This window comes from Oncorhynchus nerka, linkage group LG15 (assembly GCF_034236695.1).
Source record: "Oncorhynchus nerka isolate Pitt River linkage group LG15, Oner_Uvic_2.0, whole genome shotgun sequence".
Classification (NCBI taxonomy): domain Eukaryota; kingdom Metazoa; phylum Chordata; class Actinopteri; order Salmoniformes; family Salmonidae; genus Oncorhynchus; species Oncorhynchus nerka.
Genome location: NC_088410.1, coordinates 33,883,072 through 33,906,046, shown reverse-complemented (window position 1 = coordinate 33,906,046; position 22,975 = coordinate 33,883,072). Strand labels below are relative to the sequence as shown.

The window sequence follows — 22,975 nt, the reverse complement described above, 5'->3', positions numbered from 1 at the left end:
TTTTTTTTTCTACTGTGTTATTGACTTGTTAATTGCTTACTCCATGTGTAACTCTGTGTTGTCTGTTCACACTGCTATGCTTTATCTTGGCCAGGTCGCAGTTGCAAATGAGAACTTGTTCTCAACTAGCCTACCTGGTTAAATAAAGGTGAAATAAAATTAAAAAAATTTAAAAAAATCCAAGAAGTTAATACATTTGCAATGTCTGTTTTTGCTTTGTCATTATGGGGTATTGTGTGTAGATTAATGAGGGGGAAAAATGATTTAATCAATTTTATAATAAGGCTGTAACGTAACAAAATGTGGAAAAAGTCAAGGAGTCTGATTACTTTCCGAATGCACTGTATACTGTACATACATTGTCATATCTACTCTATGGCTCTGTAGAGCAGTGCTTCTTAATCTATTCCTGGATGTGTGTGTGTCATGATATCACTTAAGTATCAGCTGTCCCCTTTCCAAATGATTATGTTCCCATGATCATACCCTGATGAAGACAGCTTGTCTGTCGAAACGTTGGATATTAGTAGGTTATTCAATTATTGCACCTGAGCTCCTAGTGTGCGGCTCTCCATTAATTTGTAAGTGTTTTACTTCCCTAGCCAGCACCTCGCTGAAATAGGTATACGTTTCTTTCGCCTCTAGATTATGCTCCCACACACATCACATCAGCCTCCTCATGAGAGCACATGGTCGTGGCAAGCCATCCATGATTAAACACACACACACAGCTCTGAGAGAGGCGGAGGCTGCTGGGAATTTCACCAAATATCTAACGTCCCAAAGCTCTGGCTCTCTATCAGCAGTGTCTGTAGGAGAGGTCATTCAGTGTTGTGACTGCCACACACACACACACACACACACACACACACACACACACACACACACACACACACACACACACACACAAAGCATCCACACACTGCTGGCCACACAGAATCCACACAGATTCCACACACTGTGTCCTTTATGCCCACAGGGCACGTACTCAGCACTGACACATGTGGGTGCCACAGAAGTTCTCCCTCTCTCTGTCCCAGCTTGGTGGACATACTTTAACTATCCCATTTATACCATAGCGACGATAGCATGCCAAAACCAGGCCCCCCAAAAAACAGTGTGTTTCAGCCTCAGATATTATGAACACATTGATTTAAAACCCCTACAGCGGATGTATCCATAGAAACAAATCCCCAAACAGAATCAAATCTATGAGTTGTTTTGTTGAAGCAGACAAGAGCCCTCATGCTGTAGTGAGAGAATCATTCTAGTTGACAATGAGACAAGGGTGATATTGATTGGCTTGTGGAGAAGCAAGGCCCTGTCCAAATACACAAGGACGTTCCACTGGAGATTAAAAGGACTATTCATTTTCCAGCACTAACCAGTCCCAGAGGGATGCTTCCGCACACTCTCTCTCACTCACGCACACACACACACGTTCCTATGAGAAGACATCCCGTTGTCTCATAACAATGACAATGTATATGTATATGTGAGGTCATACAAATACACATGCATGTACATATGTATACACACACACACACACACACACACACACACACACACACACGTTCCTATGAGAAGACATCCCATTGTCTCATAACAATGGCACAGACAAATACACGGATCACTGTCATTCTCTAGACAACCACAAAGGAAAACAAAGAACGCAATGCTGTTTTCACTGAGCTGCTGCACTGTACACTCAATTCCAGCTTAAAGGCGGGAAAACAAGCCAAATCCTGCTTTTATGTTGATGAAAACACAAGGAGTTAAGCAGCCAAAAACGTGATCAAACAGAGGGGTGGTTCAAGTCATAAGTGGCTGGGGAACAGCTTCGTCTTTAGTCAATGGTAACCTACTAAAGTTGTCCTAGACCCCCTAAAAACAATGACTCAAATAATACAAATGAAACGAGTTGTCCTAGACCTACCAGACAGAGCAGCTAGTCCTACCTGTAGGGTTAGTGGAGTGATGTCTTGTGGTGTTTCTGGGCTGATATGTGCATTCTGTTTGTGTTGTTGTCGATTGGAAGCAGTGTTGTTGACCCCAGTGAAGGGATTACATTGTGGAGGGGTGTAATATGTCGGACTTATCACAGTCAGACAGGTCACGACACGGCCGGCCAGATAGATAGAGAGGAGAGGAGGGACACCGCCAAAGCCTGTTAGGGATCCTGCATCAATGTTGCAGGATCTCAGCCAATGATGACGACGCATCAAATGTGTCAACTGCCAGCACATGGCAGCAGGAGCCAAGCAATGCTGGATCAATACTGAGACATCATCTACAAAAGGTTTACAGGAGGTTTATTGGGGTGTTCTCTAGAGCCAAAACCAGTGGATAGCACAGCTGCAACACAGTTGGCCTAGTTTCGGATGTTGTAGTAAAGCCTACGTGCTAACTCCTTTCCCTCCAGAAGCATATTATCCCCAGTCACCATTGGTCCTTAGTCAAGTGTTGTTGTTGATAATGGCGGTATGAGCTGCTTCCTAGAGCTACTGTAAGTCCCCCCAGGGGAGACTATTACAGTATGTTCACTGGATAATCAATCTATGTTTAAATGTCTTACATGCTCTGTGGGCACGATTATCTTTCAGCAACACATTGCCATCCCTCCATCCATCACTTTCTACGACCATCGAGTTGGGCTAATTTAATGACAATGAATTTAGTCTGGTGCTCATTGAGCGAGAGGTTACTGATATAGATTCAATTACTTTATGTCACTTACTCTCCTACAAACGGATTCTAAAAGCTATACAGGCATTCAATATAGGGACTTTAAAAAAAATGTCCGGCTCGTATTCATAGAACATCTCAGAGTAGGAATGCTGATCTTGGATCAGTTTGACCTTTTAGATCATAATTCATGAGATTACATGAACAGAGGGACCTGATCCTAGATCAGGCCTCCTACTTCCAGGTTAGAAACAGATAATATGACCATAAACTGTATATGAGTGTGGATGCGTCCTGTCCTCTAACTGACGGCTGTGTGTTGTGACCCAGCAGGATAGAACACCTGGGTCTGAATATGGCCATGCAGCTGCTGGTAGGAGTCCCTCTTGAGATGGTCCATGGAGCGCTGAGGATAGGACTGGTCTACGTGTGTGGTGTACTGGCAGGTGAGTACTGGATTAGGGTACACACACACATGGCACAGGTGCATGCACACACACATTCAACCCCCCGCTATCAGGCTTCACCCCACTGTGTTTGGATAACAGTCATTCAGAAAACACGTATGTCTGGGACAGATGGGCTTGTGTTCTGACAGGCTTTCTTGTTGAGCATCAATGTTCCCCGAGAGAGAGAGAGAGAGAGAGAGAGAGAGAGAGACCAAGCCTCCTGGGATGTTATGCATCAGAGAGAGGAAGAGGACCAAGCCTACTGGGATGTTATGCATCAGAGAGAGGAAGAGGACCAAGCCTACTGGGATGTTATGCATCAGAGAGAGGAAGAGGACCAAGCCTACTGGGATGTTATGCATCAGAGAGAGGAAGAGGACCAAGCCTACTGGGATGTTGTGCATCAGAGAGAGGAAGAGGCTTTCAAGGCAAATGTCATCGCTAGCTCCCTAGTGACAATAGTTGCTAATGTCATTTGAGTGCCCAGGGCTCCCCTCTCCCTCCTCTCTCCCCTCTCCCCCCTGGCCCAGTGCGGCTTGGCTCAGTATGGCTCAGTGTTCACTAGATTACCATGTGACCATGGGGTATGTTCTACACTGCCTGCTTATCATGCAGTGTACATGAGTGGAGCGATAATCCAGCTTTAGCTTGAATTACCTCTGGAGCCAAACAAACATTATCAGGGATTTCTGCCTGCTGCCCTCTGGAAACTAAATGCTCAGGAAACATTCAGAGTGGAAATATTTGGATGAAAATGGTTGATGTTTGGGGATATTTAGCAAGGATATAACACCCTGTGGGTGGGAAAAACTGTAGAAGGGCAGAGGATTGCCAGCAGAGAGTGTAATTTTGTACCTTTTATTTAACTAGGCAAGTCAATTACGAAACAATTCTTATTTACAATGACGGCCTAACCCGATCACGGCCGGTTGTGATACAGCCCGGGACTGAACCAGGGTCTGCAGTGACACCTCTAGCACTGAGATGCAGTGCCTTAGACCGCTGCGCCACTAGGGAGCCCTATTCCATGTGTGTGTGTAAAGTTTGTGTGTGTGTTTATTTTACGGCGTGTGTGTTGGTGGAGTTAAATATTGTATATATGTATGAGGTTTTATATCTGGTTGTGTATGAAGATGGGTGTGTACACAGAAGCCTTTTGCCCCAGCTGTGGTGGCCTGTAGCTAAAACCCCCTACACACACACACACACACGGTGGTGGTACTGAGAGAGCCACTGTCCCCACGGGAACCTGCTGGTTAATTAGATATCGACCCACTGCAAGTGTGTGTGTGTGTGTGTGTGTAGAGGGAGGTTGTCTTCTGTGTTGTTTTGTCTGGGATAATGTTGTTATGGTGGAGATAAGTGCTTAGCTGTACCAACCGGGTCAGAGGTCAATAGGGACTCAGGTGTCCAGCGAGATGTCAATACTCAATATGGGCTTTTAAGGCTGTAATACAAATCAAATCACATTTTATTTGTCACATGCGCCGAATACATCAGGTGTAGGTAGACCTTACAGTGAAATGCTTACTTACAAGCCCCTAACCAACAATGCAGTTGGAAGAAAATACCTAAAAAAAATCATAAATAAAAGGAACAAATAATTAAAGAGCAGCAGTAAAATAACACTAGTGAGGCTATATTCAGGGGGTACCTGTACAGAGTCAATGTGTGGAGGCACCGGTTAGTCGAGGTAATTGAGGTAATATGTACATGTAGAGAAAGTTAGTAAAGCGATTTCCTGTATCCACTCTACCACTCTCTGATGATGAGTAGCACTGATGCTGTGTAGATAATGTGGCCAAACGTAGTATTCCCTCATTGGCAGCAAGATCCATCACTATGTCCTAGTTTGGAAGTTTAACTAACAAACAAGATAGATGACACGTCAGTTTCTCACCCAACAACTGACCCAGAGGGCCTCCAGAGAGACTACAAAGGGAAGGAAGTCCTTTAGTGGGTGTGGGGGTTGTTACAGTGGTAAAACAATTATATTAACAGAGATAATTGTGGTAATAATGGTATTCCTATCTGTCTACACACACACACCTTTGAGCAGAGGAACCAGGATGGTGTGTGTTGTCTAACAGGTGTGTGTGTGTCTCTCTCTCTCTCTGTGTGTGTGTGTGTATTTCTCTCTTTCTCGCTATCTCTGTGTGTGTTACTGTGTGCGTGTGTGTGTCTCAGGAAACATGTAATTATCAGCTTAGATCTCCATTCAGTGATTGATGCTTAAATACATTTTAATTACACACACACCTCCTCTGCTTTGATGTCTACTTCAGGAAGAGCACTAACTACTACAGCTAGTTCAGGTATTTCAGATAATACAGTACATTCATACTTTTTTAGTTAATTGATGATGTGATGTACTGTTAAACTTCTAAGTGATGATGTAGTGGTTGCTTGGTCTCAGTGTGTGTGTGTGTCTTCAGTGTCTCGATGCTCTCTCTTTTAGTCTGACAGACAGTACTTCCTCACTGTCCTCCTTAAAGGAATATTCATGTTACACTAAAAAAGGTAGATCCGATTTGTCCTTCATCTCCCTCAAATCCCTGACGGAAAGAAACCGTTGTCAATATGGGAATGGGGCCTCGTGTGTGTGTGTGTGTGTGTGTGTGTGTGTGTGTGTGTGTGTGTGTGTGTGTGTGTGTGTGTGCACATATGTACATGCATGTGTATTTGTATGACCTCACATATACAATTTAAGTAGTACTTTAAAGTATTTTTATTAAGTACTTTACATACTTAATAAAAAATACTTTAAAGTACTACTTAAGTTGTTTTGGGGGCATATTTGTACTTTACTTTACTATTTATATTTTTATAATATACTTTTTACTTCATACATTTTATCTGACATCCAACAGTCACATTTTGAATGCTTAGCAGGACAGGAAAATGGTCCAGTTCTCACATTTATCAAGAGAACGTCCCTTGTCATCCCTACTGTTTCTGATCTGGTGGACTCACACATGCTTCATTTGTAAATGATGGCTGAGTGTTGGAATGTCTTCCTGGCTATCCATAAATGACAAAAACAAGAAAATGGTGCCGTCTAGTTAGCTTAGTATAAGGAATGTGAAAGGATTTATACTTTTACTTAAGTATATTTGAACAATTACATTTACTTTTGATACTTAAAGTATATTTAAAACCAAATACTTTTAGACTTTTACTCAAGTAGAATTTTACTTGATGACTTTTACTTTTACTCAAGTATGAAAATGTGGTACTTTTTCCACCACTGCATGTGTGTGTGTGGCTGGGCTCACCCCTGGCTGTTTTCCTTCCAGAAATAGCAGCCTGATTGTGATGACTTATTATTGAATGGTGATTTAACCTTTTACTGCAGTGGGCTGAATCAGAGTCACACAGAGTGATTCTTTGTAGCCTTAAACAAATCTACTTGGAAACAAAAGTATACGCCTCACACACATGGTTATGGGCTTAAAAAAAGAGGACACCTGTACCATGTCAGATATAGAGTTGATTGTATTACATTTTGAGTTTGCATCCCAATAGTACACTTTATATACGTCACAGAAGACTGAAATATAACAAAACCGTTTGAAATAGAAACACCGGATTTTCGGCTGGATTTTTAAAAATAATGTTGATTAATTATGAAAAATATGAATGACATTCCACCCGTGAGGCCACTAGGTCATTTGACTGCAGGATAGGGCTACTATTGTGAAGCTCCCATAGAGCAGACTCTTCATGACAGCAGCCATACCTACACACACACACACACAGTTGAGATTCATTCATCACCCCACATGTTCCCCAGTGCTGCGTAGGCAGGTGCGTCTCATGTAGTTAGCATCCATAATTCAAGCAAGCCAGCCAATGAACGAGTGGGGAGAATACACCCCTGAGGTATAGTGTGTATTGGTAGGGGGGTAGGCGTGCATGTACACTTGTGTCTTCGCACACATGCCTGCATATAGAGTGTGTCAGAACTCCTTTGTCCACACACCTTCCTAGGGAACACTAGGAACTCTCTCTCTCTATGTGTAATTCAATACTCCCCCTCAGCAAGCAGTTCTCTATTGTTCTGGTTGTGTCTGTCGCTCTGGTTGTGTCTGTCGCTCTGGTTGTGTCTGTCGCACTGGTTGTGTCTGTCGCACTGGTTGTGTCTGTCGCTCTGGTTGTGTCTGTCGCTCTGGTTGTGTCTGTCGCCCTGGTTGTGTATGTTGTTCTGGTTGTGTCTGTCGCTCTGGTTGTGTCTGTCGCTCTGGTTGTGTCTGTCGCTCTGGTTGTGTCTGTCGCACTGGTTGTGTCTGTCGCTCTGGTTGTGTCTGTCGCTCTGGTTGTGTCTGTCGCTCTGGTTGTAATTACACCAATTTTCACTGGGTAAGCCTCTGTTTTGATTCAATACAACGACAAAAAACATCAGGAGTGACTGCGTTCATATACAGTATCTACTGTTTCTACCTGTGGATGTTATTTATTTGAAGCTGCCCATTGAATCAATTATCGTTATTCAAAGCTGCTCTGAGATACATTACAGCGATGGATATGAATTGACATATTCAATATGAATTGCCCTATTGATACAATGAATATGAAGGTGATTGATTATTTGATTGATTCTAACCTCTGACCTCTGACCCTGGCAGGCTCCCTGGCCGTCTCTGTCACTGATATGACTGCTCCGGTGGTGGGGTCGTCAGGAGGAGTCTATGCCCTGGTCTCAGCACACCTGGCCAATGTCGTCATGGTAAGGATGTGTGTGTGTTTGTGCGTGCGTGCATGTCAGAGCAGCCCTCTTGTCATGAGATTACTATCATGCTCAGACATTCATCATGTGGCATCAAAGCAGGGCATTCTGGGGCCCAGTCTATGGATTCCATACATTCCTGCCTTTCAGCTTTCCCATTTACAAAGAGTGGAAGGGTGTGTCGACTATCTAGTGTTGAAAGTGTGTGTGTGTGTGTTGCTCGTGAGTGTGTGCACTGCATAGTGTTAGAGTGTAATTAGATAATTGTCATATAACTTGATTTTCTCCCATTCTGAGGCTGCAAGTAAATTCACCTTTGACCTTAGCTGTGCTCTGATTGGTTCAATCCATGCATACTACCCTACAAGGTTATAACCTTAGAAGTAGGGGCCATAAGGCCATACTGCTGTCTATATAATTGGATGGTCCCTGTCATCGAATATTTACACCAGTGGGCCCTTTACAATCCTCGGTGGTGCTTCCTCCTCTCAGACAAATTTCCTACAACACCAAGAATAGGGAGAAGGTCAAGGGTCATCACATGATGTCTTTGTTGGCTCTGAAAGCTATCATGGAAGGGGAAAGATATGTTATTGTTGTAATCTATGTGTCACTCTGAATGTTGACAGTTCTGTAAGTCGTTTTGGACATAGTAAGTGTCTGTTACATTACTATCTTATGTAGGAAATGAACGAGGCTTAGTGTCATGGATTATAGTATCATTATTAATAGGGCCAGGAGTTTTTCCTGGTCAGGTAACATGGTCAGGGACAAACCCAGGTCCATGTTTTCTAACATGGGAAAACTCCTGGCCTGAATCATGAACCCTTTATCTTGCTCTCTCTCTCTCTCTCTCTCACTCCTTTTCTCATCAACTCACTCTGCTCCTCTCTCCCCAGAACTGGTCGGGTATGAAATGTCAGTTTAAGCTGTTCCGGATGGCCATGGCTCTGGTCTGCAGTAAGTCTGTCTAAACTCTGACATTTCTCTATATTCAAATCCTATCTGAGATACCCCAGTCAGTCCCTACACCACTGTGTGACTAGCCACAGCCTGCAGGTAACCAAAACCAACATGCTGTTAATTTGGATCATTAAAAAACAAAGTCGCTAGAGGGACCTCCGGTCTTGCGTACTGTTACAACAACCTTGCTCTTGACCTAGTTTGTACCGTGGTGGATGTAGGTTTGGAGACAGGAAGGGCCCTGTGGCTAGCAATAGACACTTAGAAAGAACATACCTTACTGGTAAGATTAATGTGAGCAACGAGGACGGGTTTGTTGTGGTGTTAACCTTTATAGTACCTAACCAACTTCTTATTTTTCACTTTTTTTCACTATTTTACACTTACAATTTGGCAAGTTACCAAGATTTGTAAGAGATAAACATAGCAGTATTTACAATTTTTTTTTATTTTAAATAACAATATCACTTGTTCACTATGGAAACAGGACTATTACCAGCATTATGGTAACCCTTCTCTCTCCACCCCCGTCAGTGAGTGTGGAGTTCGGCCGTGCCGTATGGCTGCGGTTCTACCCGCCGGCCTTCCCGCCCTGCCCCAACCCCAGCTTTGTGGCCCACCTGGGGGGTGTGATGGTGGGGCTCACCCTGGGGGTTGTAGTCCTCCAGAACTACGAGCAGCGTCTCCAAGAGCAGTCTCTATTCTGGATCTTCTTCTCCGTCTACTTCCTCTTTGTCCTCTGTGCTGTCTTCTGGAACGTCTTCGCCTACAGCCTGCTGGACGTCCGACTCCCCCCCATGCTTTGAGCTCTGAGAGGTGGCTACATGAGCTGCACCCCCCCCCCCCCAGCCCCATAGGCCTCCGAACAAGTCTGGTCTCAATAGTGCAGGGCTGCATGCTAAGCCAGTTGGGCTTTTCAGAGAAAACTGAGAGGGCCAACTGCGTACCTCAGATCCGATGGAACATAACAATCTAGGTCCAAGACTTCAGAATTTGTATCTTCATTCTAGAGTACTGTACGGAACAGAGTATGTCGGCATCTCCTCTTAAACCCAATGGTGCCTGTAACTGTAAGAAAGAGGTTCATATGACAGTTAGCTTCAATAAAGGACAATTTCATAGGGTTGGAGATTGTGATGATGTCTCCAATCTGTCATACTATAGTACTGTTATCTGAAATGAAGCTATGAAATGTTCCACTGTTGACATGTTACACTGTACTGAGTACATCTGATGTGACATGGGTTTGTTCAAACTTCCTGATTTTTGTCTGGTTACCTGACTGTTTATACATTCAACGATGCTACGTGTACATTGTTGCCTTTCACAATGTGTCTGGCAACATGAGATGGGAACTCAAGCTAGATATTTTCAGGGCTTACGTTTTTGTTGTTGCCTTTGGTGTGTCTTGCTCTAAGTCTTAACTGTGTCAAGCACTCTTGTCACCTCAAAGCAGTGTGTGTATGTGTGTGTGTGTGTGTGAGAGAGAGAGAGAAAGTTCTCACCTATACAGTACTGGAGGAGTGGACAGTTTTGGAGGAGTGGACAGTATTGGAGAAGAGGACCGGGTTATCATCCGGGTTACACTGATTTACATTATTTTGTTATGTGCAAATGGAAATGGGGGTTGAAACAAAGATAGAAGTGCGGTTCAAACCCTCTGTGTTCCTGACCGTTGCCAAAACCCTCCCTTAACCAATAGCATACAAAAGACAGAGCACTACAGAGAACTGTTTTATTAATAGGGGAATATGTTGCCTTTTGGGATGAGTACTGGTTGAGTTGAATGTCAGCATTCTCCCTCTGGCACAGACTTATTGATAGGTATTCAATATTTAACTCTGTTACAGACTGTGGAAATGGTGCTACATGTAAATAGGTCCCTCCCTCCAGAGTTAGCCTTCAGTTAGTACTGTACTGTCAATACCCTTATTAAGGAGAAAGCGAAGTCATGTTGTATTGGATGCTGTGTTTGCTTCAACAGGAGAACACGTCGCATCTCAACCAACCAAGGCTCAAATTAGCCTGGTCCCAGATCTGTTTGTGCTCTTACCAACTCCATTGCTGTCATTGTCAAGCCACAGATGTTTGGCATGACAATGAGTGACATGGAGTTGACATGGCACCAGGAACAGACTGGCACCCAGTCTAGCTCAAGAGTGTACTTTAACTTAACCTCACGTTATGCCGCTTCACACAAAATAAATAATAAGACTGTAAGTATTAACAAATTAATATGTTAACATACAATAGCTGGTTGTTGATTCTTGAATTGGTCTACATTGTGATGTGTAAAATATCCTGTCTATTTAACATTTGTTGATTGTATATAATAAGGTCTATGATACGGAACATAGTGGTAACTGACAATATTTTAACATGTGCATATTTTGTAGATTTGATATGTAAATACTGTACTGGAATACATTAAACTGTTTTTATAATGAAACGTATTCTGACCTCTTGGTGTTATTTATGATTCAACCTGCACAAGTGTTTTGAAAGACCATTTTCATTCAATGCCTTTTGTTTTACTGCACCCCCCCCCCGCACACACACACACACACACACACACACACACACACACACACATACATACAATAACCCTATTGCACAACTACCCCAGCCAGACAGTTTTTTAGCAACACATTTTAACTGCGATGACTGTTCAGCAAACTGATTTTCTAGAGTAGACTAAGGCCTCTTTCACATAGGCAAACCATGGAGGCAACAAGACCAATAGAGAAAAGGCCTCAGTGTTGTGAAGATATCCAAACAAACCCAATTGTGTCCTCGGTCCAAACATCATAGTGTCCAGACACACACAGCAGTCTTTCTCTGTGGTCAGGGATCACCCGACCCCCTGTAGTGCAAAGAGACCTCCTCGGACCAAAGCCGTTTCAGTCACAAAACCCGATTAACTTTCCAAATGGTGTTTGGCGAGAGCTCTAGCCTGAGTAGCCGAAGAGGCATTGGAGAAAACAGTTGATGTCAAAGTAATCAATGAAATGCGTGAGGACATCAATAATGGCTGATGATGTTGAAAAGGCTTTCGACTGACCGTCTTGAGTGGTGTTTTCTATTAAAAACTTTGGAAGCATTCAACTTTCCAGTTGAAGTAGTACATTTCATAAAAATATTATATAAATATCCTAAAGCAAGAATATACACAAATAATACAATATCTGAAGAAATTGCTTTAGAAAGGGGCACCGGACAGGGATGTCCTCTCTCCCCCCTCCTGTTTGCACTGGCAATTGAACCACTTGCAGAAATAATTGGACAAAAATAAGAAATAATTGGACAAGAGGACAGGAGTAACAGGTATCAGTATTGGTAAACATGAATATATACTAAACTTATTTGCCGACGATCTCCTGATATACCTGACTAATATTAAGTGTAATGCCCCCATTGTTAAACATATTTCTGGAATACTCTAAAAACTGAAATAATGGCCATAGGAAAAATAAAAAGAATAACTCATGATCTACAGCAATCCGTTAAGTGGACCACAAAAAAATATTAAATACTTAGGATGCTTAATAGGTTAAAACAAAGAAAAAACACATAAAGATAACTTCATCTCATTACTCAACAACTTGAAAGCAGATCTAATTAAATTGATCAATCTCCCCATAAATCTTACAGGTAGAATACACCTCTTTAGAATGGCATTGCTCCCAAAGTTTTTATATTTGGTTTCGGTAATACTAATTTCCCCACAGATGACATTCTTAGTATACTTGGCCATAACAGACTTTATATGAGCAAATAAAACTCATTGAGTAAATAGGATAGTTTTACATTTCCCTAAGTCTAAGGGTGGTTAGAGACAAAGTAAAGTCGCTCAGACACGAGACATATGTGGCAGGGTCTACAGTCAATCACGGATTACAAAAAGAAAACCAGCCCCGTAGCGGACATCGACGTCTTGCCTCCAGACAAATTAAACATCTTTGCTTGCTTTGAGGACAATACAGTGCCACTGACACGGCCCGCTACCAAAGCCTGTGGGCTCTCCTTCACCGTGGCCAACATGAGTAAAACATTTAAACGTGTTAACTTTCGCAGGGCTGCCGGCCCAGACGGCATCCCTAGCCACATCCTCAGAGCATGCGCAGACCAGCTGGCTGGTGTGTTTACGGACATATTCAATCAATCCCTATCCCAGTCTGCTGTGCCATCATGCTTCAGGATGGCCACCATTGTTCTTGTTCCCAAGAAATCTAAGGTAACTGAACTAAATTACTATCACCCCATAGCACTCACTTCTGTCATCATGAAGAGCTTTGAGAGACATGTCAAGGATCATATCACCTCCACCCTACCTGATACCCTAGACCCACTCCAATTTGATTACTACCCCAATAGGTCCACAGACGATGCAATTGCCATCACACTGCACTCTGCCCTATCCCATCTGGACAAGAGGAATACATATGCAAGAATGCTGTTCATCGACTACAGCTCAGCATTTAACACCATAGTACCCTCCAAAATTGTCATTAAGCTGGACGAGGTCCTGGACTTCCTGACGGGCCGACCCCAGGTGGTGAGGGTAGGAAACAACATCTCCACCCCGCTGATCCTCAACACTGGGGACCCACAAGGGTGCGTTCTCAGCCCTCTCATGTACTCCCTGTTCACCCATGACTGTGTGGCCATGCATGCCTACAACTCAATCATGAAGTTTGCAGATGACACTACAGTGGTAGGCTTGATTACCAACAACGACAAGACAGCCTACAGGGAGGAGGTGAGGGCCCTCTGAGTGTGGTGTCAGGAAAATAACATCTCACTCAATGTCAACAAAACAAAGGAGATGATTGTGGACTTCAGGAAACAGCAGAGGGAGCATCCCCCCATCCTCATCGATGGGACAGTAATGGAGAAGGTAGAAAGTATTAAGTTCCTCGGTGTACACATCACAGACAAACTGAAATGGTCCACCTACACAGACAGCGTGGTGAAGAAGGTGCAACAGCGCCTCTTAAACCTCAGGAGGCTGAAGAAATGTGGCTTGATACCTAAAACACTCACAAACCGGGGGAAAACTACCTACCCTCCGGACACCTTCAGCACCCGATGTCACAGGAAGGCCAAAAAGATCATCAAGGACAACAACCACCCGAGCCACTGCCTGTTCACCCCGCTATCATCCAGAAGGCGAGGTCAGTACAGGTGCATCAAAGCTGGGACCGAGAGACTGAAAAACAGCTTCTATCTCAAGGCCATCAGACTGATAAACAGCCATCACTAACATAGAGTGACTGCTGCCAACATACAGACTCAAATGTCTGACCACTTCAATAAATGTACTATATGGATTCAATAAAGTCACTTTAAATAATGCCACTTTAATAATGTCTACATATCCTACATTACTCATCTCATGTGTATATACTGTATTCTATACCATGCACTGCACCTTGCCTATGCCGCACGGCCATTGTTCACCCGTGTATTTATATGTACATATTCTTATTCATCCCTTTACATTTGTGTGTATAAGGTAGTTGTGAATTTGTTAGATTACTTGTTAGATATTACTGCACTGTTAGAACTAGAAGCACAAGCATTTCGCTACACTCACATTATCATCTGAGCGGGAAGTACAGTTCCCGCTCAGCCCAGTCAAAACTGTTCGCTGCTCTGGCCCCCCAATGGTGGAACAAACTCCCTCACGACGCCAGGACAGCGGAGTCAATCACCACCTTCCGGAGACACCTGAAACCCCACCTCTTTAAGGAATACCTAGGATAGGATAAAGTAATCCTTCTCCCCCTCCCCCCCCCCCCTTAAAAGACCTAGATGCACTATTGTAAAGTGGCTGTTCCACTGGATGTCATAAGGTGAAAGCACCAATTTGTAAGTCGCTCTGGATAAGAGCGTCTGCTAAATGACTTAAATGTAAATGTAAATGTAACCATATTTTCTTGAACTTCCAGACTTGGAAATGTATCAACTCGCCTTCCAAGCCTTTTACTTGCGACATATTGTTAAATGCACTAAAGAGGAAGAAAGGGTACATATTGAAGATTCATCCCCAGAATCGTTTCACGTGTCTGTTTTCAAAGGATGGAGCTGAGAACATGAACAACTTCACAATTAAGAACACTATAACAATATGAGGGACTTCTATTTAAGTCAGAAAATGATACTCATCTGATAGGTAAGATATACATAACCCTGCAGAAAGCCTATCTCTGACAGACATGACAGAATTGTAAAGTCATTTTGGAGAGAACAATGTACAGTCATTACCAAAAGTTTTGAGAATGACACAAATATTAATTTTCACAGTCTGCTGCCTCAGTGTCTTCAGATATTTTTGTCAGATGTTACTATGGAATATTGAAGTATACTGTAATTACAACCATTTCATTAGTGTCAAAGGCTTTTTATTGACAATTACTTGAAGTTGATGCAAAGAGTCAATATTTGCAGTGTTGACCCTTCTTTTTCAAGACCTCTGCAATCCGCCCTGCATGCTGTCAATTAACTTCTGGGCCACATCCTGACTGATGGCAGCCCATTCTTGCATAATCAATGCTTGGAGTTTGTCAGAATTTGTGGGGTTTTGTTTGTCCACAGGTGTCTTTTGTTTGTTGCAGACAGGTGTCTTTCAAAATAATGTTGAATCAATTCATTTACCACAGGTGGACTCCAATCAAGTTATAGAAACATCTCAAGGATGATCAATGGAAACATGATTCACCTAAGCTCAATTTCGAGTCTCATAGCAAAGGGTCTGAATACTTCTGTAAATAAGGAATTTCCGTTTTTTATTTTTTAATACATTTGCAAAAATGAATAAAATGCAGTTTTCCCTTTGTCATTATGGGGTATTGTCTGTAGATTGATGAGGGAATTTAAAAAAAATCAATTTTAGAATAAGGCTGTAACGTAACAAAATGTGGAAAAAGTCAAAGGGTCTGAACACTTTCAGAATGCACTGTAAACCTGTCCCAGCAGCAAATTGCAACAGCAGTCCCAACACATAACCACTGCTACACCTGGCTATCAGTAGAGCCTTGTCTGGTATCCAAACAGTTCACTCAGACTCATTTACTGTCTTTAAAAAAACATAGCTGACAATTGAGATGTTGAAACAATGGCATAAGGGGACGACAAGGGGATAAGAGGCAATCTGCATTTTCGATTAAGACATTAATGAGCGAGCTAGGACCGACGTAGTCAATATAACTATTTGTTCAGCACTTTTAAAATGTACAGCGACACCATTCAGAACATTGGCCTGTTCTTACAGTGTTCTCCCTGTACACCAAGTCAGAACCGTAGGATAAATAAAGGGGACATATAAGCAGACAATGAAAGCTCTTCCAATATGCGATGATTACATTTCTCTAAAACAGGTTATAGGCTACATGTGCACCACCAAGTAAGAACAGTAACGTTAGGTGAAATTAAGAGGGAAAAATTGACCAAATTATTAGGGTGCAGCACATGGATGACTAACAGCCTATTACACAACATACACTTAGTATTACTTTCTTAGCTACATATCTCCCTGGCATAGTACATAATTTATGGAGCAGCAAACAATACATTTTTGGACTCACCTTGTTGTGCTGTGCTCACTTGAACATGAAGGTGGCACGGCTGTCCTTTTGGGTAGATTTTGTCATCAAAGTCTGGCATTCTCTGGATTTATGGTGCTTTCAAGACAACTGGGAACTCTGGAAAAAAAACTAGATCAAATGATGATGACGTCAGTGATCTTCAGGTTGTAGCTCTATAAAAGGCCAGAGTTCCCGACTTACAATTCCGAATTGGATGACCGTTCAAAAAGTAAACTTGTTTTTTCCTAATTTCCCAGTTGTCTTGAACTCACTGGTCAGATTTCTCAGTTACAAGTTAACAGTTGTTTTGAGCGTGGCAGAAATCATGCTGGATTGACAGCATGGCCAATGTTGAATGTTTATCATTTTAAACTTGGAAAAGAGACCCAGACTTGGGACCACACAGCCACCACTGAATAGCAGGCTAGTGATTGCTTTGCAAAGCTTGCAGTTAGCCACTGATTCCTTCCAAACCAATCATTGTTGAATTCGCGATTTCCAACTTGCTGTGTAATGTTTAGGTCCAATGGCCGATTAGCACCGATACGTTTTATCTATAATTTCTTCTCTCCATATGACAAGGATAAAAAGGATTTGCCAGTAGATTTTCGACTTGATTTATGATGATGACTGCTAGCTAAGATGTTGAAAGACCTTGAGCCTTCTTGGATGGGCACTTGTAATGTAAAGTCTCTCTCTCTCTCTCTCATATCAGGGCAGTTCAACCACCTGTAACCGAGTCTTGGGTGGGATATGATAATTTCATGATGGAGGCCCCTCTCCAGGTGGAATTTGATCCGAGTCTGTTTGAGGTGTCTGCAACGGAGCCTGCACCCCAGCCCTCCATTTCTACCCTGGACACTGGCTCGCCACCTACCTCCACCGTACCAACCACCTCTGACTACCCCGGGGCCCTGGGGTTCCAGCTACGTTTCCTCCAGTCCAGCACAGCCAAGTCTGTCACTTGCACAGTAAGTCTAAGGGATTTGACACCCTCACCTATGTATCTAGGGCCTTTAAAATATTTGTATTTAATTTTTTCACAAAAATAAATGAATAATTAATAATAATAATAAGACTTTTTTTCCTTGAAGAATTCTGATTCCCCCCAGTTTTTTTTCTTCAGGTTTTCACAAAAAAATCACACTTTTTCATAGGAACGACATTGGTCCACGACAGTGCTTAAACCACATCAGGAGACCACTTTTGATGTCTGGGAAAAAATATTCTGTGCTGCATGTATGTGGCAAAACAAATGCCCACCTGATTGATAGGCAATTCATCATGATGTTCTTCTGCCAAGTAGGCCTACTTTGCAGTCAACAGTTAATTGAAACTGGGTTTTTTGTGGGGGGGTCTTTCGTTTTGGCATTCTAACCAGTTACACAACACAAACAAGCGCATTCCCTAGCCATTACACTTGATCAGTCGTCCTGGTCCCTTTGCAGAAAAACAGCCCCAAAGCATGATGTTTCCACCCCCATGCTTCGCAGTAGGTATGGTGTTCTTTGGATGCAACTCAGCATTCTTTGTCCTCCAAACACGACGAGTTGAGTTCTTACCAAAAAGTTATATTTTAGTTTCATCTGACCATATGACATTCTCCCAATCTTCTTCTGGATCATCCAAATGCTCTCTAGCAAACTTCAGACGGGCCTGGACATGTACTGGCTTAAGCAGGGGGACACGTCTGGCACTGCAGGATTTGAGTCCCTGGCGGCGTAGTGTGTTACTGATGGTAGGCTTTGTTACTTTGGTCCCAGCTCTCTGCAGGTCATTCACTAGGTCCCCCCCGTGTGGTTCTGGGATTTTTGCTCACCGTTCTTGTGATCCTATTGACCCCACGGGGTGAGATCTTGCGTGGAGCCCCAGATCGAGGGAGATTATCAGTGGTCTTGTATGTCTTCCATTTCCTAATAATTGCTCCCACAGTTGATTTCTTCTAACCAAGCTGCTTACCTATTGCAGATTCAGTCTTCCCAGCCTGGTGCAGGTCTACAATTCTGTTTCTGGTGTCCTTTGACAGCTCTTTGGTCTTGGCCATAGTGGAGTTTGGAGAGTGACTGTTTGAGGTTGTGGACAGGTGTCTTTATACTGATAACAAGTTCAAACAGGTGCCATTAATACAGGTAACGAGTGGAGGACAGCGGAGCCTCTTAACCCTTTCACACGTACCATCACATGGGTGTGATCGTTCTACAGTGGTCCCTGAAGCGTACGATCACACCCGTGTGTTTAGAACACTCATTTAGAATGCTCGTTTAGAACGGCAGTTTCGAATGACGCAACAATCAGCGTTTGAGCTGGCCACACTTTTTTCAGAAACTATTTACACAAACACAGTCCTTACAAAGTTATGTCCAGAATGTCAGCAGTTTATTTTTGGATGGATTGTTCAGATATTCACAGAAGATATAGCATAACACAATCATCCTAACCGGAAAAATGTAGGCTACATTTGTCCTAGCGCTGAGGAAAGATTGACCCAACACAAGCAGTCATATTTTCTAACTCTCGGCTGACGTAAACTACAATATGAATTAGCTAATAGCAATTACTGTATATAATCAATCACATCACGGGTGAGTGAGCTCACCATTGATCGAAATAACTAGGTAAAACACTTTATAGAAATCGAAAGTAATCCGACATTAGTTTCAGCGCGCAGCCATGCATTTTTTCCTCACAGAAACCGAAGATAATAAGAGAAGACGAGATGAGTTTGGTCTGTTTGTAGTATGCATGTTGAAGGGCTGTGTCATCTACCGTCGTTCACATCCCACCATGAATTTCCGTAAGTCCTCAAAAAAAAAAAAGTGAACTCTTACTCACCTCATTTTGTTATAACATCTTTGGTCAAACAGACGTGAATCCCAGAATGCATTGTATGTCAACAAACATGGATACACAGCTGGAATTAGCTTAGCTCATCATAATCAGTACAACCTTCAAAAAGGTATTTTACACACATAATATGTGCCCATTACAATCTGTGCAAGAATCGGAATGCATGATTTGTCACCTAGAATTGAAAACATGTGAATAAAATCGTAAATACACAAATAATTACCACACAAAACATTTTCTGATAGTGATTTATTGATACAAGTAGCGCGTGCCGGCAGTCAACCACGTAACCTCCCACTCTGCGCCATTCAGTGTTGTTGCAGCCATGATACTATGCCTTAGAGATGGGGGTGGAAATGCAGTTGTTGTTCAGTCACTGCATGGATATTAAATATGGGTTATGCATATTCAGTTTTTTGTCCTCTAGTAAAACAAGTTGTTGAACCAACTACCAGTACTGCAATAAAATAGATTAATATTACATATTGGCATATGTGTTTTCTTGCTGTGTTTTCATCCAGTACAACTGTTAAGGAGTGTACGTTAGCATACAAAAGCTGTCCTCATTCTTCAGCTCCAAAGATGTCCAGCTCCAGTTATGATATTGACAAATAATGTTTCTGGTTTCTGAAAGTACAGAATAAAGAGGAATTATTCATTAGAATACAATATAAGGATATAGCAATAAAACAATACTACAAAGAAGTAACATAATAAACACTGCTATAAAAAAAATAGTTTATTGCATTGACAAAATCACAGATTTGAGTTATAACAGTAAGAAATTAACTTTTGAGCTCCACAAGGGGGCAAGGCAGGGCAGAACAGAGCTATGCTGAATAGACCAAATAAACAAACCATGGTCATATCTTTTATTTATTTAACTAGGCAAGTAATTTAAGAACAAATTAGTATTTACAATGATGGCCTACACCGGCCAAACTCGGACAACGCTGGGCCAATTGTGCGCTGCAATATGGGACGCCCAATCACAGCCAGTTGTGATACAGCCTGGATTTGAACCAGGGTGTCTGTAGTGCCATAGACCGCTGCGCCACTTGGAAGTCATAAGGCCAGGGTAGCTTCAAAATACAACACAAGCTAATAGTTTTCTGACGCAACTAGCATCGTTTTACAGAGCTAATAGAATAATGTAGCTAGGTAAGCATGATTGACAATAACACCATAAAGGTTATAACATGTGTAACGTTACCTCACGTGTCCGCAGTTATAAGGAATATATTATGATCTACAGCTACAGCAGAAACGGCATACGGAAACTATTATTATAACTATTATAACGTAATAAGGCACTTACTTTGATGGAAACGCAGCCTGGATTTGAACCAGGGAGTCTGTAGTGACGCCTCTAGTACTGATGTGCTGTGCCTTTGACCGCTGCACCACTTGAGAGTCATAAGGCCATGGGGTAGCTTCAAAATGCAACACAAGATAATACTTCTCTGACGCATTTAGCATTGTTTTACAGAGCTAATAGAAGAATGTGGCTACGTAAGCACGATTGACTATAACACCATAAAGGTTATAAAATGAGTAACGTTACCTCACGTGTCCGCGGTGATAAAGAATATACACAAATATATTATGCTCCATACATACAGTACGCTACAATAGAAATGTGGAATAGAAAATGTGAACACGTGTGCAGATCCTGTTCTGACGGGAGATGAGCAAATGTCTGCAGACGTGAACTGCACAAACGATTGGGTAGTGCTTGGGGAATTTTGTCCGTGTCAGAAATGTCCCAAAAATGTAATTATCCGCAAAAGTAAAAATGACTATTTTTATGTGAATGAATGAGGAGGCGTAACACACCTAAATTCAAACTGTTTTTAGAAAATAAAAACTTGTTTAAAAATCATTTGAAATTGAAGTTAAAACAACCTATAAATATAAACAGGCTGCGTGCTTTAGTTTGAGGGCAGCGCGGATAAAATGTACTGTTACGTATCAATCACATTCTGGAATGGAGAGAACATTCTAACATCACGTGCATAAAAAAACTCACGCTGGGGCGACCGTTAGAGATATTTGGAACTCATGCATGAAAGGGTTAAAGAAGAAGTTACAGGTCTGTGAGAGCCAGAAATCTTGCTTGTTTGTAGGTGACCAAATACTTATTTTCCACCATAATTTGCAAATAAATTCATTAAAAATCCTACAATGTGATTTTCTGGATTTTTTTCCCTTATTTTGTCTGTCATAGTTGAAGTGTACCTATGAAATAAATTACAGGCCTCTCATCTTTTTAAGTGGGAGAACTTGCACAATTGGTGGCCGGCTAAATACTTTTTTGCCCCACTGTGTGTGTATATATATATGTGTGCGTGTGTGTGTTTATATATATGTGTGTGTGTGTGTGTGTGTTTATATATATGTGTGTGTGTGTGTGTTTATATATATGTGTGCGTGTGTGTGTTTATATATATGTGTGCGTGTGTGTGTGTTTATATATATATATGTGTGTGTGTGTTTATATATATGTGTGTGTGTGTGTTTATATATATATGTGTGTGTGTGTGTGTTTATATATATATGTGTGTGTGTGTGTTTATATATATATGTGTGTGTGTGTTTATATATATATATGTGTGTGTTTATATATATATGTGTGTGTGTGTGTTTATATATATATATATATATATATATATATATATATATATATATATATATATATATGTGTGTGTGTGTGTGTGTTTATATATATATATATATGTGTGTGTGTTTATATATATATATATATATATATATGTGTGTGTGTTTATATATATATATATATATATATATATGTGTGTGTGTGTGTTTATATATATATAATGTATGTGTGTGTGTGCGTCCCTCACGACGCCAGGACAGCGGAGTCAATCACCACCTTCCGGAGACACCTGAAACCCCACCTCTTTAAGGAATACCTAGGATAGGATAAAGTAATCCTTCTCACCCCCCTTAAAAGATTTAGATGCACTATTGTAAAGAGGCTGTTCCACTGGATGTCATAAGGTGAATGGACCAATTTGTAAGTCGCTCTGGATAAGAGCGTCTGCTAAATGACTTAAATGTAATGTTATATGCAAGGCACTGGGCTGGGGGACTCGCAATCTAGGCCCTATTGAGTCCATGTGCTGATCTAATACATTTTTCTAGAACATTTTATTGAATCAAATGAAATTGAACATCCATATCATAATGCATGGCATGCATTGCAAGTTTGTGCTATTCAGTATTATAAACGGGGTGGTTCGAGCCCTGAATGCTGATTGGCTGACAGCCGTGGTATATCAGACCGTATACGTTAGTAACCAGTTTATAATAGCAATAAGGCACCTTGCGGGTTTTTTTTTTTTTGGCAAATATACCACGGCTAATCGGCTGTATCCAGGCACTCCGCGTTGCGAGTAAGAAAAGCCCTTGGCCGTGGTATATTGGACATATACCACATCCCCTCGTGCATTATTGCTTAATTATTGTTGTTCTATTATAAGGATATATATATATATATATTTATCGACATTTGAATTGCTCACAGCATTGACGCCTTCATCACCATACAATAGTATGGTGCCATGTCGCTCCCATGTGGACATTAAAGTTATTACACCGGCACAGAATGCATTGAAATGACGCGAGCAGAAAAACATAAAATAATATAATAATTTCGTATGATGATTAATTTCCGATGATTTCGGACCAAATCCCAC

At 41.7% G+C, this 22,975-nt stretch overlaps 1 protein-coding gene and 1 long non-coding RNA gene across 4 annotated transcripts in view; one reads left to right on the top strand and one right to left on the bottom strand.

The window, feature by feature from the left end:
* LOC115142463 (rhomboid-related protein 3-like) overlaps positions 1 to 11,272 on the top strand; it is a 53,042-nt gene extending 41,770 nt beyond the window's left edge. Inside the window, 4 exon segments of the mRNA XM_029681950.2 lie at positions 3,019 to 3,131; positions 7,760 to 7,860; positions 8,760 to 8,820; positions 9,358 to 11,272. Of these exon segments, the coding sequence (XP_029537810.2) occupies positions 3,019 to 3,131; positions 7,760 to 7,860; positions 8,760 to 8,820; positions 9,358 to 9,629 (547 nt within the window). The 3' untranslated portion in view covers positions 9,630 to 11,272.
* An 8,218-nt stretch (positions 11,273 to 19,490) lies between these two features.
* On the bottom strand, positions 19,491 to 21,564 carry LOC135560177 (uncharacterized). Of its 3 annotated transcripts, XR_010458740.1 has the most exons (3): positions 20,821 to 21,338; positions 20,575 to 20,689; positions 19,491 to 19,883 (listed from the first exon to the last, which is right to left on the bottom strand). It is a non-coding gene; the product is annotated as an uncharacterized LOC135560177 (long non-coding RNA). The 3 variants fall into 3 exon arrangements; XR_010458741.1 differs by having other exon boundaries at positions 19,491 to 20,338; positions 20,575 to 21,564; XR_010458739.1 differs by having other exon boundaries at positions 20,575 to 21,564.
* Between the last annotated feature and the right edge of the window lie 1,411 nt (positions 21,565 to 22,975).